This window comes from Myotis brandtii, unplaced genomic scaffold (genome assembly GCF_000412655.1).
Source record: "Myotis brandtii unplaced genomic scaffold, ASM41265v1 scaffold333, whole genome shotgun sequence".
NCBI lineage: Eukaryota > Metazoa > Chordata > Mammalia > Chiroptera > Vespertilionidae > Myotis > Myotis brandtii.
Window position 1 is genome coordinate 1776189 of NW_005362842.1, and position 25111 is coordinate 1801299.

At 44.9% G+C, this 25111-nt stretch overlaps 1 protein-coding gene across 1 annotated transcript in view; it reads left to right on the forward strand.

Moving 5' to 3' along the window:
- PTPRT (protein tyrosine phosphatase, receptor type, T) overlaps positions 1-25111 on the forward strand; it is a 694385-nt gene that overhangs the window by 169068 nt on the left and 500206 nt on the right. Inside the window, exons 9-10 of the mRNA XM_014543700.1 lie at positions 11061-11354; positions 12517-12810. Of these exons, the coding sequence (XP_014399186.1) occupies positions 11061-11354; positions 12517-12810 (588 nt within the window). The remainder of the gene's footprint in view (positions 1-11060; positions 11355-12516; positions 12811-25111) is intronic.

Here is a 25111-nt window from a genome sequence, read left to right on the forward strand (position 1 = left end):
ACCATCCCAGTGGGAGACTCGCGGCTTCCTCATGCATAAAGCTGACATTGATTTCCTCACATGTGCTGCAGGGCCCCGAGAGGCGCAGAGTGGAGATCACAGGAGGTGTGAGAAGCTGGGTCGAGTGGCCCATTAAGGGAGAGGGCGATGGGATGGGCAGGAGGACCAGTGTGGGAGGCCGAGAAGGGTGGGAGGAAGGAATAACTCACATTTCTCACCTTGGTATGGGGCCTGTTGAGTTTCAGGCATTTCCATTTGGTCCTTACACAGGGATCCAGTGAGATGTGATCCAATACCTGGGTTTTATCCATGGAGACACTGAGGCTCGGGAGGGAGAATTATGTAACTTGCCCAAAGCCATCATTCAAGTGACAGAGGTTATAAGCCCAACTCCATCTGTCTGACCTGGTGGTTGTGCCCTTTCAGTGCACCGCACTGCCCTTCATGGGTGGAAATGAATGTGAAAACACAAAGGGATGGAGCACAGAGCATTGGGCACGGCCTGGAGAAGCCGGACAGTGCCCTGGGGTGCTGTGCAGGGAACATGAGGTGGGCACTCACTTAGATGGATGGGGCAAGCACTGCCGCTCAAGGAAAGACTGAGGCCCCGCAGGCATGTGCACGCCCGGGACTCACTCAGCCTGCTGGGCCCTGGCTTTCTACTCATACTGGTCCCTTCTCCCTCCTGCGTATCCAATCAAGGACCAAGTCCCGTCCAGTCTCCTAGTCCTGTGTCCAGTCCCTGTGACTGTGTCTCTCCAGCCCCGTGGCCATTATCTTGGTCTAGACCTCCATTATTTCTCCCCTCAGAAATGGGCATGACTTTCTGTGCTGTCACACAGCGGTTCTCAACCTGTGGGTCTCGACCCCTTTGGGGGTCGAATGACCCTTTCACAGGGGTCACCTAAGACCATCGGAAAACACATATATAATTACATATTGTTTTTGTGATTAATCACTATGCTTTAATTATGTTCAATTTGTAACAATGAAATTGGGGGTCAGCACAACATGAGGAACTGTATTAAAGGGTCGTGGCCTTAGGAAGGTTGAGAACCACTGCTGACTACTACAAGCCTTTTTGCTGTTTCCCCACCCTTGTTCATGCTTCAGCAGGATGTGCCATTCGGAATGAGCCAGCGTCTTCTCGTCTCTGTGAAGGCTCCCTCCTCCCGGTGCCTGGTGGCCTCTCCTCTCCTCACCTCATGATTTGGTTTCCCCAGAAACCTCCCCTCATCTCCTCCATCCGATCTCCTCCTTGTATTCATTTCCAAGGGCTGCTGTAACAACCACAAACAGTGGCTTAAAACAGCACACATTTATTCTCTTACATATGTGGAAGTCAGAGTCTAAAATGGGTTCAGCATCAAATGGGCTGCTTCTCTTCTGCTCTTGGGGACAGTCTGTTCCCTTGCCTTTGCAGTTTCCAGAGGGGCCTGCATTTCTCACTCATGGCCCCTTCGTCTGTGTTCGAAGCCAGCAGAGCCATATCCCTCAACCCCTCTAGTCCAGTCCTTCTGCCTTCCTCTTGCGCGTATGAGGATTCTGGTGATTCAAGTGGGCCCAGGTGGATATTCCCAGACACCCTTGCCACTCTCCTTTATCATATTTTCAAAGTGCCTTTACCATGCAAAGTTCTGGGGATTGGGATGTGGGCATCTTTGGGGGCCATTATTCTGTCTACCACACTCCTCTGTGTGTCCACAAGATCCTGGCTCTGCCACAGTCCAGCCCTTTTTAATCTGAAGATGATTGATTTCCGCATCGGTTTCATTGCCTCATCTCCTAGGTCCCTCCAGGGTAGAGACAGTTACTGACTTTGACTCTCTATCCTCAGAACATAGAACTGGCCCTCAGAACTTGTGTTGAACAGGAGACCATATCTCTCGGGCTCCCATCTGCCTGCCTCAGTCTCGCTAACGGGACTGTTGAGAATGTTGGGACATTCTCCTTAAAATCCTTAAAATCACAGACTAGAGCAAGACTGCCGGTGTCCCAGAGTCACCATGTCCTAGCTGCGTGACCTTGTTCAGAACTTGTTTTCAACAGGAGACCATATCTCTCGGGCTCCCTTCTGCCTGCCTCAGTCTCGCGGATGGGACTGTTGAGAATGTTGGGACCTTCTCCTTAAAATTCTTAAAATCACAGACTAGAGCAGTGGTTCCCAAACTTATTTGGCCTACTGCCCCCTTTCCAGAAAAAATATTACTCAGCGCCCCCTGGAAATTAATTTTTTTTAAAATTTTAATAGCAATTAAACAGAAAGATATATGTATTAATGTTTCTACCTTTTTCGTAAAATATAGTAAAGAAAGGTGTAAATTAGAAACATTGAAGTTTGAAATTATGAAACTATTTATTGAACTCAGAATAGAAAGGTAATACAAAAAAAGTTAAAACAAATGCACCTGTGGCCATCACCGCCCCCCTGGATCGCTGCAGCGCCCACCAGGGGGCGGTAGCGCCCACTTTGCGAATCACTGAATTAGATCAATCAAAGTTAATGAGTAAACTTTCTGAATTGCTTAATACGTCCCAGATATGAGTATCAAGGCTTTAGCAAGGCAGGTGAAAACATTTCCATGAGCAAGAAGCAATTGAGGCCTTCCTCTATGAAATAAATTCTTGGTAATTCCTGTGGGAAACTTCCCTTTATCCTAACATCTTTCCTCTTCTTTTGCCTTGCCTTGTTCTCAGTGTTTTTAAAAAACACCAAATATAGCTTTATACAAATAGCTAGTAAGTGGAGTTGGGGAGAAAGCAATCACATAACCCCTCTATTGCAGCCTTGTAAATAAAACATAAGTTATATTACAAAGCCCCAGAGAAACATCACATGTTCCTTCTTCCTGGCGTAACTTGCACAGTCATTAAATGTGATTAAAATCTTGGGGACTGGACACAGTCATGTCTATTTCGGTACCACTGGCTTGATCTACCCCTGCGGCTTGAGGGGAATCACCCTCTTTGTGTAAATATTTGCTTTGTTGGAGATTCTTAAGCAGAAATTAACAGTATACATGCTTCAGGAGGGGTATCAGCCATGATAAACAATTCCTAGGCAATGTTTAGACTGGCCAAAAGTCATCCTAAGAATTGTGCACAAGGTTAGGACAAGACATTTGGCATCTATAAGCTAGAACTGCCTATAAAACAAATAGCAAAGTAGAGATCTGTCCATTAACCAGTTAATATAATTAATGTGTTGTGTCAGTGTAGGTGGATAACAAATTAATGACTAGAATAGTACTTACCTCGTGGTATGAGATGAGGAATAAATGAACCACAATTTAGCGGCTATAATATTCTGGGGACAGGCAACACCCTCTTCACACCTCCTGTGTGTGCCATATACCATTGCAGTCAGGAGGGAGTGCAGATCCCCAGAAAGGTCTCGTGGGCCCCAATCCTGGTTCTTTGAATTACTAATTGTTAGTCACTGGGCAAGTTACTTAATCCCTTTTCAGAAAAATCGGAATCACGATGCTATCTAGCCCTGGAGTTGCTATGAAGATTAAATGAGTTAATATGTTAAGGCATAAAACAGTGACAGGTACATAAAAATCTTCAGTGTTTAGTAGCTGCCACTGTTGTCATCTGTATTATTGCGATTATCATCTCCACCATCAGGTCCAGTGTTTCCGACCGCAGCGATGCAGTCGGAGAACTGACTTTGCAGTCTTGTTGTTTTGATGGAGATCTTTTATTGTCTAGAAAGATGCTTGTGGGAGTTTTTCTTTAGTCTTGTATTTCAAAATATTGCCAGGATGGGCTTAATTTTGAGTCTTGTCATTGATTTTGTCTGGAACCCACTGTGCTCCTCATAGTCGGCAAACTTCATTTATTTTAAGGACATTTTTTAGCCTTGTCTTTGATTATCATTCTGTTCCATTTGTTTGCTATGCCCTCCCCAAACACTTCTGATTCTTAGCTTGGATGTCCATTTGTTAGTCTCTGTAACATTATCCTTCTTGCTTTTGTTCATTTCCTTATTGCTATGCCAACACCTTATTTTGGGAAAACTTATCAAATATTTTGTCTACTCATTTACAGAAAACATCTAGTATTTATTGAACTTTAACCATATGTTAGGCTAGATCACAAAGACTAGTTCTAGTAGGCACCAACTGGTGGATTCGGTATTCTCGGGTTCCACATCTGTGAATTCAGCCAATCAGTCAACCAACCAAAAAAAGTGACATGTTGCTGACACGTATTATGTAGTTAGGCCTATAGTGGTTACATGTGTACTGAATATGTACAGACTTTTTCTTGTCATCATTTCATAAACAGTAGAATATAACAACTATATACATAGCATTCACATTGTATTTGGTATGAAAATAATCTAGAGATGATTTAAAATATCCGGAAGGATATGAAGAGGTGACATACACATACTACACAATTTTATCCACAGGTTTCGGTGTCCATGGGGGTCCTGAAATCAATCCCCCACGGATCCCAAGGAATGACTGTATCTACTTATTATATCTTCTGCTCAAGGACCTGGTGGGCTCAGGCCAGGGAAGGAAGAGGAAGTGGGGTCCGCGGCTGACGACTCGCAGTCAGGGCGGAGTCAGTGAACTTAGTCACAGAATCCTTATGGTCTCTGGCAGGAAATTCACATACCTTTCTAATTAGAATCCTAAATCAGTCTTTGATTGTAAAGATGAAAAGTTTGAGACCTGCAAAGATTGAGTGTTCTGTCCAGCTGGCGCATGGTAAAACCAGGGCAAAAAAAGACAGGGCCCACGGCTCCAAGCCAGTTTCCTTTCTGCTTTTTGATCTTCATTTTATAATTTTATGAAAGAGTGATGCATGCAAATCAGTAGAATATCTAATCAGCGTGACACTTTTGAACATCTACTCTGTGCTGAGCCCCGTAGACCACACAACCGAGTAGTCGGGAAGCAGAATTGGAAAAAAAAGAAAAAGCATAGTTTGATTAAAAGTGAAAGGAAAGACATCCCCATTGGGAGAAATGGCATGTGCAGAAGTCTGGCAGCGGGAAGGTGAAACAGCGTGGGGCATGTGTGTATGTTGGCGCGTGGGGCAGGGCGTTCCCACAGACCCTTGGGTTTAGTAAATAGCAGTGCAGGTAGGGAGGTGATCAGGTGGGGTCAGGAGGCTGGTGGTCGGTGTTGGAGGCCAGGTTACAGCCACCTTAAACATGGCAAGGCTCACTTCTCATCTTAGAAACATTCAGTTTTTCTCAAAAACGTTTGATTTCTATCTGGAGCGGATAGTGCGTCAGCACCAAACTTGTTCTCCGGCTATTTGAAGCACTTATGCTCTCTGTAGGAGTTTCTGGGGAGTCAAACTGTTACAAGGGCTCACAGCAGGGAAAAGGAAGACAGAATTGGTCTGGAGATGCTGCCTGAGGACCAGGCAGAATTACATTAAGGGGTCACCTCACCACCTCCATGCCGAAGGAGTCAGGGGGGCTGCCACGTGGCCTCAGGGAGGGATCATAGTCTTGTCCTTGAAGTGCTTTGATGCCTGGCTGGTGGGGGCCAATACCATCTCCCTGCTTAGGTCTCAGCTCCCTGGAGGCCAGACTTCCTCCTCCTTATTTGGTTCCAGATTTTGTGAGTGTAGAGTGCCATCAAATGTCATACAGTTATTCCTGGCTTTGCACAGTTGAGAAGTATGATAGAGGGTTTGAGGCTCATTCCCCCAATATTCTATGGCTCAGTTCCAAGTAAGATGTAGTGCCACGTTTCCCAACTGCTGGGTCACACACAAGCCATATTTTTGTTTGTTTCTTTTCCTTAGTCTGTCTTCTGGGTATCATTTACACACAACAAAATATCTGTATTTTAAGTGTACAGTTGGATGGGTCTTACACAACTCTAACCAAGAGGCAGAAATTTTTATCACTGCAGAAACTTTTCTCATGCCCCCTTCCAGGCAGTCACCCCACCAGAGGTAATGCTTTTCTGATTATTAGTAATATTTGATCACCCAAATTGATATGTAGTCTATCCCAATACCCCAGAGCGTTCTCTCATGCCTCACCTTGCTCATCACCTGCTCCCATAAGTAACTGTGATTCTGACGTTTATTGCCATAGATCAACTTTCCTATTCTTGAACTTTTCCTATGAATGAAATCATCATGCATCCTTCCCTTTTCTTGTTTTACAGGACATCATTTTCTTTTGAGGTCCATCCATGTGGTGTATCTGTAGTGTGTTCCTTTTCCCTTGCTGTGTAGTATTCTGTTGTATGCATATGCATCAATTGGTTGAATCATCAGCACCCAACAGCTTCTGAATCAACTTCTTTCTCTCCTGACATCTCTGTCTTTCAGTCCTTCAGTGGAAGCTAGCATGTGAGCTCCTGGCAACCAGCTCTGTGTCTGTTTTGTTCACTGTTGTACCCTCAGAGCCCAGGACAGAGTGTGCCATATAGCAGGTGCCCAGTGTGTGTATATGAATGAAGGAAGAAATGAACCAGTGTTCAGAACATGTCATTTTCATTGTGTTCTATTCTAGTCCTGTGTATACTTCACCATTCAAATCACAACTACAGGACTCTCAGGACAATCTCTTTGTCCACAAACTTACATGAATTTCGGGGCCCACTGATCACACTCAAGCTCTCTCTATAAGAGCTTTCCAAACCTCTAGACCAGGCGAGGTCCCTTTACAGCCCCATAATTACCTCTGTCACTCCCATCATGACCCTCATTGCACTTTATTGTCATTGCTGCTCTCATTGGCTGCCCTACCCTCTGACTGCTCTATTTCTTTCCACCTGTATTTCTTTTCACCACTAAATTCTACACTCAGCACTCTGGCCCATGAGAAGCACAGGGTACGTATTGGGTAGGAATTCTTACAGAGGGACTTTCTCTCTGCGAGATTGTTCCTCTCAAGTCCACAACCATTAGACAAAGTCCTTGTGAAGAGAGAGTGGATTTGAGAACATGCCCTCTGCTAAGGATCGAATGTTTGTGCCTGGCCCCCCCCCCCAATTCATCTGTTGATGTTCTAACCCCTCATGTGATTGTACTAGGAAGGGGTGCCTTAGAAAGGTGATGAGGTTTAGATGTGGTCATGGGGGGGTGGAGCCCCCATTATGTGATTAGTGCCATTATGAGAAGAGGAAGAGACTAGAGACCTCTTTCTTCCCACTGTGTGAGGACACAGCAAGAAGACAGCAGTCTGCAAACCCAGAAGAGGGTTCTCACCACAAACTGAATGGCAAGCACCTTGATCGTGGACTCCCAGCCTCCAGAAATGTCTGTTGTTTAATCTGCCCAGTCTGTGGTGTGTGTAATGGCCACCCAAGCTGCTCAGACATCCTCTGTGGATGATTTCTACTTAGGATATAACATTTCATGGGCAGGGGCTTGTCTTCATCCTTTAAATATGTTAGACCACATATTAAATCTATGAATGCGTTTGGTGGACCATGGTCATGGAAAGCTAGACATTTACTTGAGTTTGTCCTGTGGAAATCTTAGCATGTTCATCTTCACCCAAATGTTTGGGGACCTGAGAGCCTGTAAGTACTAGATCTGTGAACTCTTCATCAAGTTCTATCCTCTGACACGACTGGACTCCCATCCTCTAGCTCGTACAACAAAGGGTGCCTGTGGGGTCCCAGAGAAGTGTAAGCTGTTATGGCGTATGGTCTGTCTTCCTTTATTCTCAACATAGACTCTTCAGGGCTTTGTGCATGGGCTTCCTGAGGGTTCGAGGGTTCTGGAAATGATGTGCAAACTCTAGCTATTGTGCATATGTGCATTGTCCTGGGATGGGAGCCTGGAATTTCTTACCGTATTTTCACAAGGCCCCATGCATCCCCCTAAGTTCAGAACCACTGGTGTCAGGTTCCTTTAATGATCCTTCTAGTTAATTCCTGAAGTATCGCTCTCAAGTACAAGAGTAGAGAGGGTGGAGCAGGGATGCTACCTGAGCCCCGAGTTATGATGTCCCACCCCCACTTCTTCTAGCTTTACAGGCCCTGAGCCCTCTCTGGGCCTCAGTTTCCTTTCTGACTCTCGGTGGTTGGATTAGATGGCTTCCTAGGCTTCTTGCACTGTCTGGCTGAACAGTTCATCACAGACAGGGAGGAGAGCTGACACAAATCAGCATGATCTTTCTGTGCATTTTGTGAAAGGGTGGTGTCTACCAAAAAGTTTATTGTGTGTCTTATCCCAGCTTCTGTCTCTTGGAGCCACTAGTACATGTGACTTCTAAAGAATGCCAATCATAATCAATGAATAATGAGAAAAAAGAATAGATACCACAATAACCTGACTGCTTTCTGGTGCCAGGACAGGAAACACTACGATGTTCTCTTGAGAGGACAGAGGAAGAGATGGCTGCATTGGTCCGTTTGCACAGGGACTTGTGAGCCAGTAAGTCATTGGAGATGGAGACATTTATATACTCGAGGGAATGTTTGCAACGATGCTTGCACTGACCATCAGAAATACGTGAAAAGAGACTCAACATTTGGGAAGATTAATGCTTTATTTTCTTTCTGGTGGTCAGCAATTTACTACTAATCTTGAAACTGGAGAGTACAAACCATAGTAGAAAGTCGATGGAAGAGAGTTTAATGTGGCCCCTTGTGCCAGCCCTGAAGTATTGAAGTCGGCTGCTCTGAGTTCTGTCCAGGGTCCATCAGTGAGTAATTCTATTAAAGGGGTTGGGCTGGGTCTTCGCAGAGCTGCAGATATCACCCATGAGGCCTTATTGGAGATGGATAGAAACTCGGGAGAGTTGATCATGGGTCTGTATATTTAAAATGCACAAAGGATGAGCCCAGAAATTATCTGTCTGCCAACTTAACTTCTCTACCTGGAACAAATTATCCAAAAATCAATTTGCAAACACCTTTGAGATAACAAGGCCTTGAGTAATAACCTCCATGGCTTTGTAAAGAAAAGCATCTAGCTTGACTAATCCGCTTAATTTCCTTCTCTGACCAAATGGCAGGCTATAATAGAGGCAATCTGAAGCTGTCCCTTAAGATTTGCTCTGAGCCACTCTGAGAAAATATTGTCCAACTCTGTCTCATAGCAATTATTCTGTTTGCGGAGAATCTTTGTTGTTGGGTAATTAATTAGAAAGAAAACATGGAATGAGTTTTATCTATCCGGGAGCACTCACCTGAGTTCCAAACGGAAGCTCATACCTGCTTCAGTCACCTGAATAACCCAGAGGTTCTCTTAAAGGTCTTGAATCTTGTACTCCACTCCCAAATGCCTCCCCCACCCTCCACTTCCTAAATCTGCTCATTAACTTGCTCATAACCCTTTACAGATAATCCCATTCCTGGAAGTTGGTCCTAAGAAAACATGAGACAAGCAGGACTGGAGTCATTCCCACAAGGATGTTCATTGGAGAATTAGTTACCATAGCAAAACCTAGAGCAACTCATGTGCCCAACAAATGGAGAATAGTTAGTGTGATCACCTGATGGGTTATTTGGTAGCTGTTAAAGACAGGGATGGTAAAATCCAGGTAGTATATATGCAAAGCCCTTAGGATATAATAAGTTGAAGGGAAAACAAATGTACATTGTATCTATGTGTTACTGGAACTGCATGAAAAAAAGTTTACTTATATGAATAGAACTGGAATGGAACATAGAGAAATAAAAAAGGCTATTATGTTGGGTGGTAGGGAAGGGAACACATTTTCTCTTGCTTCTTACTTTCTTTATTGTTGTTCCATGGCTATTTTTTGCAACAAATAAAAAATATATCCCCTTTGATTTTTACAAAATGGGCATCAAGAGGCAAACTGCCTCCCGAGGGGAGAGCTAGTCTCGGAAGGCATGAGGTTGTGGGTTCCATCCTGCCTCTGCTCCATGATCTTGGTTCGGTGACCTGGTCACTTGAGTTCTAAGTTTTTTCCTCCCTATAAAAACAGAGGTGATAATGTCTCAAGAACTATGCAAAGTAAGGCATGTGAAGTTTCTTGGCCAATAAGAAGTACAAAACAAACGTTGATTTCTGTAGCTTTGCCGGTGGGAGGCCACTACAAAGGCATGCTGAAAGCCTGGTCTCTTTAGCTGAAGATACATACAGTGGCAACAGGTCACAAATCCTATATAATAAAAGCCTAATATGCAAATAGACCTAACAGCGGAACGACCGGTGGAATGACTGGTTGCTATGACGCACACTGACCGCCAGGGAACAGACACTCAATGCAGGAGCTGCCCCCAGCCCGCAGGCCCCAGGCCAGCCAAGTGGGGGCCCCCCGATCACCCTGCTGGTCGCCCCATAATCGGCCCTGATCACTGGCCAGGCCTAGGGACCCTACCTGTGCACGAATTTCGTGCACCGGGCCTCTAGAACAGTATAACTTGGCATGACTCTTCCCTTGACCCTTGATTCCCACCGGGGCCACTGTGGCCAGTGGCTCTGTCCTTGCTGGAGGAACCTGCTGGGATCGAGGGAGAAGCTGATGCTTGCTGTGCCATCATCCTTTCACTACTGAAGCTCAAGTCACTCTCAGGGAGAACTTCCACTAGGAATCTCTGTGTTCCTGTAAAAGAAATGTGTGTAAACCTCAGACAACCCTGGGTTTTGAACCAAACTCTGCTTCAGTAAAGGCAGGCTCTCATTTGAGGATAAAGGCAGGCTCTCATTTGAGGATTGAAAGCGGAATATTAACCCAGATGGCTTTGCTGTCTTCTGGAAAGACCCTTCCCTCACAAGCGCCCTCTCCCTTTTCTTAAGTGAAAGAGCTAGGGGAGGTATGACATGTAGTTAGTGAAGAAATACTGATTCAGGTACTTACATACAAAAAAGTGAAAATCATAGTAAGCCCGAGATTCTGTCTCTATATCCCTGAGATGTCCCACCTCTGAATGCAACTCAAGAAATGAAAAGAACTCAGTGTTTACTTTTTTTTTTTTTGCAAATCACATTATTTCTATTATCTCATTCCCCCCTCTAACTATTCAATGGGGTTAAAGAGGGATTTGGGCTGTTTTATGGCTCTGTCTGGAATCCTGTCCCTCACGTGCTTGGGTTTTGTTCTGTAACCATGAGAGTCTTATGTCCTTTTCTGACCATTTGTCTTTCAGAGCCTCCCACACCTATTGCCCCCCCAGAGCTGCTGGCTGTGGGGGCCACGTACCTATGGATCAAGCCGAACGCCAACTCCATCATCGGGGACGGCCCCATCATCCTGAAGGAGGTGGAGTACCGCACCACCACGGGCACCTGGGCCGAGACCCACATCGTGGACTCACCCAACTATAAGCTGTGGCACCTGGACCCGGATGTGGAGTATGAGATCCGGGTTCTACTCACAAGACCAGGAGAGGGGGGCACAGGGCCCCCGGGGCCTCCGCTCACCACCAGGACCAAGTGTGCAGGTAAGAGCCTCCGTCCTGGCTTCATTTGGGAGGCTGGGCAGATCTTCCTCTGTGACAGTCACACCTAAACTTCTCGGTGTGAGCCTGCGTCCTGTTGGGGAGAAAAACAGTCAGGGTGTTGGTGTAGCCTCAGAGGACCTCCTGGCTTTGGTGACATCTGTGCAGACCTCCTGGCTCTGACAGACTCTGGCTGTGTCCGGTTCTGACAGTGTTGCCAGTGGGAGGCTAGTTTGAGCATCACTGTCCGAGGCCTCCTGTCGTCGTGTCTCTGAGGGCTCTGGGCTCTGACCGTGACCCCTGAAGGTCTCATTTGGACTTTATCTCTGAGTGCCGATCACCCTGCTGGTCGCCCCATAATCGGCCCTGATCACTGGCCAGGCCTAGGGCCCCTCCCTGTGCACGAATTTCGTGCACCGGGCCTCTAGAACAGTATAACTTGGCATGACTCTTCCCTTGACCCTTGATTCCCACCGGGGCCACTGTGGCCAGTGGCTCTGTCCTTGCTGGAGGAACCTGCTGGGATCGAGGGAGAAGCTGATGCTTGCTGTGCCGTCATCCTTTCACTACTGAAGCTCAAGTCACTCTCAGGGAGAACTTCCACTAGGAATCTCTGTGTTCCTGTAAAAGAAATGTGTGTAAACCTCAGACAACCCTGGGTTTTGAACCAAACTCTGCTTCAGTAAAGGCAGGCTCTCATTTGAGGATAAAGGCAGGCTCTCATTTGAGGATTGAAAGCGGAATATTAACCCAGATGGCTTTGCTGTCTTCTGGAAAGACCCTTCCCTCACAAGCGCCCTCTCCCTTTTCTTAAGTGAAAGAGCTAGGGGAGGTATGACATGTAGTTAGTGAAGAAATACTGATTCAGGTACTTACATACAAAAAAGTGAAAATCATAGTAAGCCCGAGATTCTGTCTCTATATCCCTGAGATGTCCCACCTCTGAATGCAACTCAAGAAATGAAAAGAACTCAGTGTTTACTTTTTTTTTTTTTGCAAATCACATTATTTCTATTATCTCATTCCCCCCTCTAACTATTCAATGGGGTTAAAGAGGGATTTGGGCTGTTTTATGGCTCTGTCTGGAATCCTGTCCCTCACGTGCTTGGGTTTTGTTCTGTAACCATGAGAGTCTTATGTCCTTTTCTGACCATTTGTCTTTCAGAGCCTCCCACACCTATTGCCCCCCCAGAGCTGCTGGCTGTGGGGGCCACGTACCTATGGATCAAGCCGAACGCCAACTCCATCATCGGGGACGGCCCCATCATCCTGAAGGAGGTGGAGTACCGCACCACCACGGGCACCTGGGCCGAGACCCACATCGTGGACTCACCCAACTATAAGCTGTGGCACCTGGACCCGGATGTGGAGTATGAGATCCGGGTTCTACTCACAAGACCAGGAGAGGGGGGCACAGGGCCCCCGGGGCCTCCGCTCACCACCAGGACCAAGTGTGCAGGTAAGAGCCTCCGTCCTGGCTTCATTTGGGAGGCTGGGCAGATCTTCCTCTGTGACAGTCACACCTAAACTTCTCGGTGTGAGCCTGCGTCCTGTTGGGGAGAAAAACAGTCAGGGTGTTGGTGTAGCCTCAGAGGACCTCCTGGCTTTGGTGACATCTGTGCAGACCTCCTGGCTCTGACAGACTCTGGCTGTGTCCGGTTCTGACAGTGTTGCCAGTGGGAGGCTAGTTTGAGCATCACTGTCCGAGGCCTCCTGTCGTCGTGTCTCTGAGGGCTCCGGGCTCTGGCCGTGACCCCTGAAGGTCTCATTTGGACTTTATCTCTGAGTGCTTCCAGTTCCTGTTGTGTTTCTGATGGAAGCTGTGTCCCTGAGGATCCCTGGGCTGGGCCTCTGACCCTAATGAGTTCTTGATTTTGACCATTCATCTGGGGGTCCCTGGCTCCATGTTCCCGGGGGTCCTTGGCTCCACCTGTTTCTCTGAGGTTCCTGCATGCTGCTTACCAGTGTGCTGGCTGGGGCTGTGTCTTGGGGAAGGACCTTTTGGATCCAGCTGTGTCCCTGAGGGCTCCGGGCCACTCTGCTGTTTCTAATAAGGGGTGTTGGCCGAGATTCTGTCTCTAACTATATCCCTGAGATGTCACAGCTCTGAATGCAACTCAAGAAATTAAAAGAACTCAGCGTTTAATTTTTTTTTTGGCAAATCACATTATTTCTATTATCTCATTTCCCCCTCTAACTATTCAATATAAGTATTTTTATCTCATATATATGAGAATGAATAGAGACTCAGTATTTTTAAACTTTGTGTTCCAAGTTATAGAATTGGCCAGTGGCAGCCAGGATTTGCACCTGACTCCAATGCCCTTGGTCATTGGTTGCAGCATGGTGAATAAGCAGAGAGGTTTGGGCCAACTGTGAGGTACAAACAGTTGGGGGTGTTTCTGGGGGGGCGGGCAGGGAAGCCATGGCACGGGCTGCTGGTTTCCAAGGGAAAAGGCGTCACTGTTGGCTTCAGGGTGGGGAGAGAAAGACATGCCAGCACAGTGCCTACCATGGAACAAAAAGCCAAGTAAAACAGTCCATTCTGCTACAGTGTGACATGTGTGTTCTTAAAAACCATTGCACTGTGCAAAGCCGTGCAATAAAAATAAATGGGCTTGTGAGGCACATGGGCTGCTGGCTTCCAAGGGAAAAGGCGTCACTGTTGGCTTCGGGGCAGGGAGAGAAAGACATGCCAGCACAGTGCCTACCATGGAACAAAAAGCCAAGTAAAACAGTCCATTCTGCTACAGTGTGACATGTGTGTTCTTAAAAATCATTGCACTGTGCAAAGCCGTGCAATAAAAATAAATGGGCTTGTGAGGCATGACACACGTACTTGTCATCAGTGTCACCTCAAAAAAAAGAGAGAAACCTAGTAAAACTGGTGGCACAATTTTACACACGTTAATGGCCAGGGTATGCATAAAAACTGCAGCACATGTGGGGTGTTAGCTTGGAAAGTCCTGACATTTGCTTGTGGAAGTGGGCGTGAGAAAGGTTGCAGCCTGAAAGGCAATGTGAAATGGTGAGGAGGGCGTCTGAAAGTGCTGGAGCGTGATACACCAGGTGCGGCTGGATGTGGCTCATCACACCGGCGGCGAGCTGAGGGAGCGGGGAGATGCTGCAGGTGGGTGCTCTGTGTGGATTCCTATGCGGCTCAGTTCAGTTGGGTAGTTTTCCGCTTCACTCATGTGTCTGCATACAAATGTGAAATTTGCGTTATCCTCAAATTGTTTCCTAATGTGTCAGTCATGACGGAACACATCCACATTGCCAAGATAAGAGTTCCAGAGGAGTTGACTAGAACCATTCTAAAGTATCTCAGTCGTGTATCTTGGCTCTATGTAACCCAAAGTTAATATTGCCATTGCTTGGGAATATTCCTTTGAAAGTTATTGAACCACTGTGATGAATGGAAGTGCCGTTTTCTTGATTATTTTTCAAAACGGGAATGCAACTCAAGAAATTAAAAGAACTCAGTGTTTAATTTTTTTTTTGGCAAATCACATTATTTCTATTATCTCATTTCCCCCTCTAACTATTCAATATAAGTATTTTTATCTCATATATATGAGAATGAATAGAGACTCAGTATTTTTAAACTTTGTGTTCCAAGTTATAGAATTGGCCAGTGGCAGCCAGGATTTGCACCTGACTCCAATGCCCTTGGTCATTGGTTGCAGCATGGTGAATAAGCAGAGAGGTTTGGGCCAACTGTGAGGTACAAACAGTTGGGGGTGTTTCTGGGGGGGCGGGCAGGGAAGCCATGGCACGGGCTGCTGGTTTCCAAGGGAAAAGGCGTCACTGTTGGCTTCAGGGTGGGGAGAGAAAGACATGCCAGCACAGTGCCTACCATGGAACAAAAAGCCAAGTAAAACAGTCCATTCTGCTACAGTGTGACATGTGTGTTCTTAAAAATCATTGCACTGTGCAAAGCCGTGCAATAAAAATAAATGGGCTTGTGAGGCATGACACACGTACTTGTCATCAGTGTCACCTCAAAAAAAAGAGAGAAACCTAGTAAAACTGGTGGCACAATTTTACACACGTTAATGGCCAGGGTATGCATAAAAACTGCAGCACATGTGGGGTGTTAGCTTGGAAAGTCCTGACATTTGCTTGTGGAAGTGGGCGTGAGAAAGGTTGCAGCCTGAAAGGCAATGTGAAATGGTGAGGAGGGCGTCTGAAAGTGCTGGAGCGTGATACACCAGGTGCGGCTGGATGTGGCTCATCACACCGGCGGCGAGCTGAGGGAGCGGGGAGATGCTGCAGGTGGGTGCTCTGTGTGGATTCCTATGCGGCTCAGTTCAGTTGGGTAGTTTTCCGCTTCACTCATGTGTCTGCATACAAATGTGAAATTTGCGTTATCCTCAAATTGTTTCCTAATGTGTCAGTCATGACGGAACACATCCACATTGCCAAGATAAGAGTTCCAGAGGAGTTGACTAGAACCATTCTAAAGTATCTCAGTCGTGTATCTTGGCTCTATGTAACCCAAAGTTAATATTGCCATTGCTTGGGAATATTCCTTTGAATGTTATTGAACCACTGTGATGAATGGAAGTGCCGTTTTCTTGATTATTTTCAAAACTGGGCCTTTGGTAAAATTCCTCATTGAAACCTGATTATGAAACTTACTACTTTGAAAGGACATGGGATATGTTATTAAATCAGGTAATGCCTTATCTCAGCTTTGCAATTCAATATCCATCCATAAAAATAATTGATTCTATCCTGTCGGTGAGACTTGCCTCTTTCCACAGGGTAAATCTAAGGGTTTCCAAGGTTTTCGATCTTTATAAATGATATTCAAAGTACTGTTAGGAGCCCCCATGGACTTATTGCTGATGATCATATAATACAGTTTGAAATTCAATCGCAAGATGATCATCTCAATAAAAATTTACGATCTACTGAAAATTGTTGCCATGACCGTGCAATGGATTTTGCATGTTAAAAACACAATTGTCTGACTATCACTATAAAAATTATGAGTTGAAATGCTGTTTATAGCTTTATATTTAAAAAAAATGTTGCTTAAGTAAGTTATGACTAAAATCTTCAATAACCCACATTTTCTAAAATGTGTCATTAAGAAGATAATCTTTCCCACAGTTCCACTGATGGTAGAATGTTCTTTGCCTCGTAATTAATTTTTAAGAGAATTCCAAGGTTGATATTCATTTATGGGTTAGTAGTCTGAGTCCTCCTACCCTTTCCCCATTCATTATTAATAGCACTGAAAACATACTCTTTTTTTTTTTCAAAATAGAAAATGAGAGAGTGTGGAGGATGGAAGGTATAATTTCTGCCCAGAGGAATTTACAGGCTGGGTTTCGATTCCAACAAAACAGCATAAAGGGTAAAACATAAACATAAAGTCAAGTATTGAAATACCAAACTTCATGGAGGAAAACAAGGCTGGTGTGGAAAGAGCAATGCTCTTAGAATGATCTGGAGCAGTGGTTTTCAAAGTGTGGTCCCCAGACCCCCTGCATTGGCACCCCTGGGAATGTGTTAGAAAGGCAAATTCTCAGGCCCCACCCCCCTGACCTAATGATTCAGAAATTCTTAGATTGGGGCCCAGAGATCTATGCTCTAAGGAGTCCTCTGGGTGATGCTGATACACACCCACATTTAAGAAATACTCATAGACTGTGACACACCAACACACCACTTTCAGAATGCCCATTTTAATGCTTGATCCTTGAGGCATCGGTGAGAGGTAGATAGGAGGAAAACTTAGGCTAAGAGTGATCAAACCAAGGTTACAAATCAATTCAGAGCTTAGAGCTAAATCTCTTGACCTGAGGAACCCCCCAGTATGTGGACTGATGGAGCTTCCTCTGCAAGTGTCCGCTTGCGTGTGGGATTGGGTGATAGGAAGACTGGTCACTGTGGAGACCAGCTGAGAATGAATGGCTGCCATGCCTGTCGCAGTAGTCCTTTTCACCAGACATCTACTGAGTCACTTCCATGTGCCAGACTCTGTACTAGGCACTGGGGTCAGAGGCTGGCCTAGGAAGGACATGCTAAAAGTAGGCAGAGGCTCATAGCAAAAATGTACAAGTTCAGGTATAGCTCAGTAAGATACCAGAGGGCCCAGTCAGCAAGGGCAGGTGGGGATGTATTATGTGTATTCCTATGTGGCTCAGTTCAGATGGGTACAGTTTTCCGCTTCACTCATGTGTCTGCATACAAATGTGAAATTCGTGTTATGCTCAAATTGTTTCCTAATATGTCAGTCATGATGGAACACATCCACATGACAGGGCACTGAGCAGGTACACCATCAGGGCGCTGGCAAGGTCCACCCCTTAAGCATAGATATCATCAATAAGAGTTTGGTGGAGCCATTTTCTGAGGTGGAAAACACAAAAGATGGGCTGGGGAAAGGCAGTGGGTTTAGGTCCGCATACCTTGTGTGTGAGGTGAAGATGTACAACTGGTGATGCTGTATGTAAACCTGGAGTTCAGGGGAGACCAGCAGATTACCTCTCCCTCTGCCGTGAGAGGCACCTGATTGCACCTGGATTTTAGAATCAAAGGGACTTCTTAGCACCAATGAAAGCAATTTAATTCTCTTTCTTCATGCTGTTCTCTTGAGATGCCCCATTCACTTGCTTTTTTCATTCATCATTTTGTTCCTTTTGCTCCATTTAATCATTCACCATCCTTCCTGAGATACAGGCCTGGGGAGCAAATGTGATAATGTACATCAAAGTGCTTTGGAAAGCTCAAAATGCTCTTTAGATGCTTATAATGAAACCAATCATCATTATTTGTTGCTGCTGCTGTTACGCATGTTATGATTATGAATCATCATATCAATGCAGGAAGTCTTACTTGTCCATTTCTCCGGGCTGACTGGCTTCTGGAAGGGTGGACATATTCTTTTGTTGTTCTTCATCCAGTGGGAAATCCCACTTCCAAACATGATGATCATACTGTCGTATGGACTCTCAGAGGTTTTCTTGTCTACAACAGTGGGTGGCTTCCTGTGGCACAGCCCCAACAGCAGACATCCAGTGATATGAGTTGGGCCTAGGGAGGCCTGTTTGGTGCCTATGCAGCCTCACTTTGAATGCTGCCTCTGATGGGAAGTTCACACTCTCCCATGGCAGACTGTCTCACTGCTGGGATCCGGGGTGGTTTCTAGTATTCTCTACCCAGTGTTAGCCTGGTTATCATGCACTTCTAAACGGGGTCCTTTGTAGGAGCAGAGAATCTCCATTAGGTTTAAAAGAGTTGGAGCAGCAGAGGTAGATGGGAGGAAAACTTAGGATCAGAATTATCATCCATTTGGAGCCCACAAGGAGAACCAAGGGCAATGACATTGAGAATGGGGACCAAACTCAGTAAGTAGAGAAGGCAGGTGAAATAAGAGGCGCAGACACAACATTGGTCCAGCTTGTCTCTGCATCACCCAGCATCAGGCAGAGAAACTCTCCCTCATTGTAACCTAAATCTGTCTCCATGCAACACTCACTTATGGATCCTGGTTTTGCTCTCAGGGGATATATTCCTCCTTATCTCCAAAATAGGTCTTTAGCCACCTAAAGTGGTATCAATCTCCAGAAAGCTCTTCCCTTCATCCCCCAGAGTCCTGCTTGAGCCATAATCTGGGCAGCAGTCTTTTCATCATAGTTATGGAGTCACCAAGCAACAATCCAGCAAGTCAAGTGGTCATACATCCCCCATGATTGCTTACTGCTGGGAATCTCAGGCCCAGTGCCTGGGAGCCCACTTCCTTGTGATCTCATGGCGTTCAGGCTCTCCACGGGAAGAGTGACTGTGTACAGCCAGAAACAGGACAGGTGCTGCTGATTTGGAGGGTTCTCTTCCCATTCTCTCCACCTGTGGGTTGATCTCACATTCTATGCTATTTAATATTTATGGATTTCTACTTAAAGTGGTATGTGTCTACCACCCTCTTTTATCCAGCGATGTGACAGTAGGTCATTAGAATTTAGTGGAAAAAAAAATAGGGGCATTAGAACCAAAAAGAATCTGGTTTTTATTTTAAGCCACAACTTGCTAGCTGGATAATAGGTTGCTTGTCTGTGCCTCAGTTCCTTTTTTTCAATTTATGGGGTAGTGCAATACACCATTTTGTTGTGAAGCTTTAGTGAGATAAGTTATATGTCTATCAGAGAACCCAGCATATAGAAGCCCCTTAATGAACTTTATTTAGAAGTAAACCTCAGGCCTGCGGAGAGGGTGTCAGCACCTAAACTGCTCTCCCTCACTGTGGCATGATGAACCCTATTATGAAGGAATTCTCTAGTTGCTGCTGTACTTTCTCTGACATTCGTGGGTTAGTGCAGAAGCTCTGGTTGCTGCCACGAAGGTGGGGAGTGTGTGGTCGTCAGGTGTTGTGGACTCCTTGATGTGTGGCTGCGAGCCTTGGAGTGGCTGCAATGGAACCTTATGATGGGAGGAATGGGACTGGTCCTTTTTCTGATTCTGTCTCTAATCCCAAGTAAGAGAGAGGCATGTTCTCCAGAGCCTCTTTCTTATGGGAGGTCAAGGCTAGTGAGGATGCCCTTGCAAACAGGGGGTAGAAGTGAGTCCTGAACCTCTGCAACGAGCATCCTGAGGTGGGCACTGAGTTTCCAGTCTAGCTTGCCGTTCTAGGGCAGAGTGGAGACATAGAAAGAGGGAAAGAATAATTGAGGGTCTGTTAAGTAGAAAAAAGCCACGTAAGTAGCCCTGGAAGGCCTTTCCAGCCCCCCCCCCCCCCACATCTCGCTGTACAATGGGGGATAGCATAACCTGGATCAACTCTTAGGGCTCTGAATTAGAAGTAAACACAACTTCCTTCTGGGAAGGATGATGATATGAGCACAGACATCTAACTGCCCTGACATAATCCTGGTGAGATGATCCACAAATCTTAAGAAAAACACATCAAAATTAGCCAATAGAAGTGGAATCACCATCCCACTCAACATCAAAGCAATGTCTAAAGACGAATGGAGAAATCCACAACATTGTGAAAAACTAGGGAAGGGGGATGGGTTTCCCATGCAGGCCATGCCATGCCATGCCCAAGGGACATTGTGTCTAGAGTGGTGCAGGTGAGCCCGCTTGAAGGCAGCCACTGAAGATGGACTATGACCACCACTTACTAAAAAGATGTGGATTTGGGATAAGGTCCATTCATGCACTTCCCCTCCGCCCAGCTTCTGTGATGCCTCTGCTCTTCCCCTGGGGGGTAGGGCCCTGGAGGAGAGATGAGGGATGAAGGAGAGGAAAGCCTGCTCTGACCACACTCAGTTTTGGAACTGCTGTGTGAGCCAAAACGTATCTGCAGATGAGCAGGTGCTGCTAGGGCAGGAGACGTCATCTCCTCTCCTTGCAGACCCTCTCCCTCCACTGCACACACAGTATCTATAAGTGGTTCCCGAAGCGCCCATCACTTGGCTTATGGAAGGGTAGGAGAAAAGATAAAGCCATTTCCCCTTATGCCTACAATACACAACCTCAGAGTCGCAACCCACACAGTCTACTTATTGTACAGGCTGAGTGTGGTGTTGGAGTGAAGAGTGAGGGGCCAACTGGAAGGGACACCTGGAAGTGCCTTAGCTACCCTCTGCAGGATGTGGCAGTAGTTACCGCTTAATCGTCTCGATGTTGCAGCCTTGCTAAAATCCTAAAGCAACAAGAAAAGCCCTATTAAACATCTTGTTACTCTTAGATTTTTCTGCCACCCCATGCTCCCTAGAGAACGAGGACCACTCAGAAGGTGAAGTACAATAGCTCAATAAACATAACTGGTAAATACTCCCCCAATCCCTCCTAACTTGGAAGGTTGAGATTTGAAGAAAAAATGAGCGACAGAGAGGCATTAATGATAAGAAAAGCTAACTGTGTTTGTTTATCAGGCTAGTTGAATTTAAAAGAAATAACTCCAAACTATATTAAAATTTGAGGTCAATCATTACTATAGCTTTGGAAATCTTGAGGCAACAACAGAAGGAAAATGGATGATTATAGTAATGGAACCAGTGGCTACACAATTAGAGTATCTATCATATGCAAGGCCCATAGTGTCGGGCTTGTTTTGAGTATTTTCTTGTAATTCCTGCAGCAACCTAGTAGGGTGGGTATAATTATCACCACTGACTGGAAGGTAAATGACCTACCCAACACCATATATCTGGCCCAGTGGCTCAGCTGGGAATCGAGCCTTAATTATATAGCTACAAACTCAAGCTTTTTCTAATGTGACCCCAGAATCTAGCATCATTATGAAAGCATAAGGCACCATGACCAAGTTGGTTTCATTCCAGAAATACACTGATGAAAAATGTTGAATGTAAGAAAAACTATTGGTATAATGCCTCATATCAGTAGGTCAAATGATAAAAACCATCTGATCCTCTCCAGAGAGACTGAAAGTAATTTTAAAAACTTCAGCCTTCATTACTGATCAGAATTCTTAGTAAACTAGGAACAGAAAGGCACTTTCTTATTTGTAGCAGAAAATGTTCTTGTAGTTTCAAAGCCTTAAGAGAATAAACTAAACAAACAAACCAAAGGTTATTAAAACTAAGACATTTCAGTATTATGGTCTGACTCAGAGCAAATAAACAAAAATCAATAGCCATATGCCAGGAATAGCCATTATAAAAATATAATAAAATGTATCCTATTCTCAAATGCAATTAAAATATAAATATTTAGGAGTAAACACAGAAATGTGCAGAATCTATACAAAAATGCACACACCTACAAAACTTTATTGAGGATGATAAAACAAGGCCTGAATAAATGAGGAGATATATCATGTTGTTGGATTAGCAAATTTAATATTGGGAAGATATCAATTCTCCCCAAATTAATTTATGGGTTTAATACAACTGCAATCAAAAGCCTAATGGGATTCTTTTTGGAACTTGACAAAGGGATTTGAAAATTGATGTGAAAGAATTTACAGGAGAAAGGGGTGAAGAACACTTTGAGAAAGCAGTGGTGGTGGTGGTGGTGGGGAATTCACTGTGAACATCGACATTTATTATAGCTGTAATAATTAAGCCCAGAAAAATCATTCAGTATGTAGTGAGACCAGGTTTTTAAAATTTATGTGAATGGAGACCTGCTTAACAAATAATATATTTGTAATTGGTTAATAATTTGGAAAAATGGAACCCATTGCATACATATCATGATATGCTCTATAAGTTCTGGACCTATTAAGAACTTAACTTAAAAGCTGAAAAAAGCAAGAACCAGAAAAAAATAAAGTGTTGTTCTTGTACTAGGAGGAGCTTTCAATTCATTAAGTGCAAACAAATATACTATAGAATCAGAGTTTACAAATTTTACTACATCAAAAGGGAAAAAGAAGGAGAAGAAAAATCTTCTATACTGTATTAACAAAATTTAAAAAAACAAATGGATAAACTGGATGTGGGGAAATATGTAACAAAATTGAGAAAGAAAGAAATAATCTTACATATAAAAGAGCTCTAACAAGTCAATAAAAATGCTATCACTGCTACAAAAAAGGGCTAAAGGGTATAATCATGCAATTGACAAACAAAATATGAATGGTAAAAAAGAATTTGGTGAAAAACAAAATGTTCAGTGTCCCAGATAAACAAATAAATGCATTTCTAACCTATAACATTACCAAAGTAGTGTATCTATGTTTAATTGCTACTAACCAGCATTAGCAAGGAGCAATGAAGCAGGCATTTCTGCATGTGGGTTAACTGGCACAGAATACTTAGAGGCCAGTTTGCTAATTTCTTTTTAGCAAAATAATCAGAGCTGCTCAAAAAGGGTTGTATACATAGAGGGCATCACTGCATTCTTTGTGAGGGCAAAAACTTGGAAATCACTTAAGTGCATCGCCAGTAGGAGAATAGTTAAATACATTTTGTGCATGCCCACAGTGGGAATCTATGCTGGTATTGCAAACCATGTTTTTACAGAATATCGGATGGCATGGGTCAGCAATCATGCTATAATAAGTAAAAAAAAAAAAAAAAAGCTTACAAAACCACATATGCCAATAAGTCCCAATTTTTCAAAACATAACTACACAGCCCATCTATCAGCTGGGGCCAGTTTATCTGCTAGAGCTCTAAAGTATTGGCATGAATCCCCTGTTCCAGATCCTGCCACAAGACCTCTGGAGATTCCCGGGGGAGCACATATGGCCCCATTCACCGCCTGCCTTGACTTATAGGACCTCACTGTTTCTCTGCACTGTCCTAACTGGACCAAATGTGGATCTGGCCCCTCCCACCACCCTCGCCACAGCTGCAGGAACACAAGGCAGTTTCCTGCAGTGTGGAACTTCTCTTAGTGTTTGCCGGAACTTGGGCAAGGGACTGCTACCCAGCAAACAATTCAAAATCCTCCCACAGACGTAAAGTCCTTGCAGTGGGCAGGTTTTCTTCACCTTTCCCTCTCCCACACCCCTCCCCCGCAGATCACCCACAGGTGCTGCAAAGTGTTCTCTTTACCAGAGCAGTTCACCTTTCCCTAAATCCGTTTCCAGCTTCAGGTTTAGGCCCCTCTTTGCACATCTTTTGCATTGAGGTGAACATTAAGGGGGGCCTGGGGAGGGTGGCTAATGCTGAGATCAAAGCCTTTATTTTAATGGGAACAGCCCTCCTTCAAAAGTATTTTTTTAATTTATCTGCATCGTGTACTACATGCACAGATACACATAGCATATATATGGTATAGATTGTGTGTGTGTGTGTGTGTGTGTGTGTGTGTGTGTATGAGGTTATGGGTCACTGTCAGTGTTTTCTCTTTGTTTTGCTGTACTGTATAAAATTTATACAACTTAAAAGTAGGTTTCCCCCTTAGAATTAAATGTGAATGTGAGAGATTGTTATAAGTTTAAAGCACTCTGTATAAATGTGGGAGGTTATTTTTTTTATCATATTTAGTGAGTGATTGACATTCCTGCAAAATACAGGAATTGCTGCACATTTGCAGAACCCGGGGCTGCAAACCAAGCATTAGACTGCATTCAAATGGAGCAAAGCACAGTCAGATGAGAGGTTGGCCCTTAGGTCCGTGTGGGTTTGAATCCAGGTTTTGTCATTAAGATGCTGGATAGCTTTGGGCAATCTGCCGAACCTCTCTGAACCAGTTTCCTCATCCGTTGAATAGGGATAATACTGCTTACCTCATTGGGTAGAAATAAGGGTCATTAATATTAATGATGGCTAAGAATGCACTGACTCTGCATGCAATCCACGAGGAAGGTATGATCCATCATCACCATCACTACCATGGCTTAGAGAGGTTAAATACTTTGTTCCAAGCACAAAGCTGAGGAAGTGGCTGAGGTTAGGGCCCATGGAGTCTGATTCCAGTCCCTGCTCTTTGAGAGAATCATTGATAGGCTGCCTCCTGCATGCCCCCTACTGGGGATCGAGCCTGCAACCGGGGCATGTGTCCTGACTGGGAATTGAACCCTGACCTCCTGGTTCATAGGTCAATGCTCAACCACTGAGCCACATTAGCCGGGCCCAGTCCCTGCTCTTCCCCCACCTGGCGATATAACTGTAAGTCCCCAGCATAATGCCCAGAACTTAGTAGGTGCTTAGCAATTGGGAGCTTTTGGCAAGTTAACACCCTAGACTCTCTTTCTCTCTCCCTACCCAGGTCCTCCTCACCAGTAAACCCCAAAAGTCTTCACTGCAGTGGGTCAGGGGGAAATGAGGAGCTACTTGCTGTGTTTCCAAAGGGACCTGGGAGGACCCATGATTTCAAGGGCTTGATAT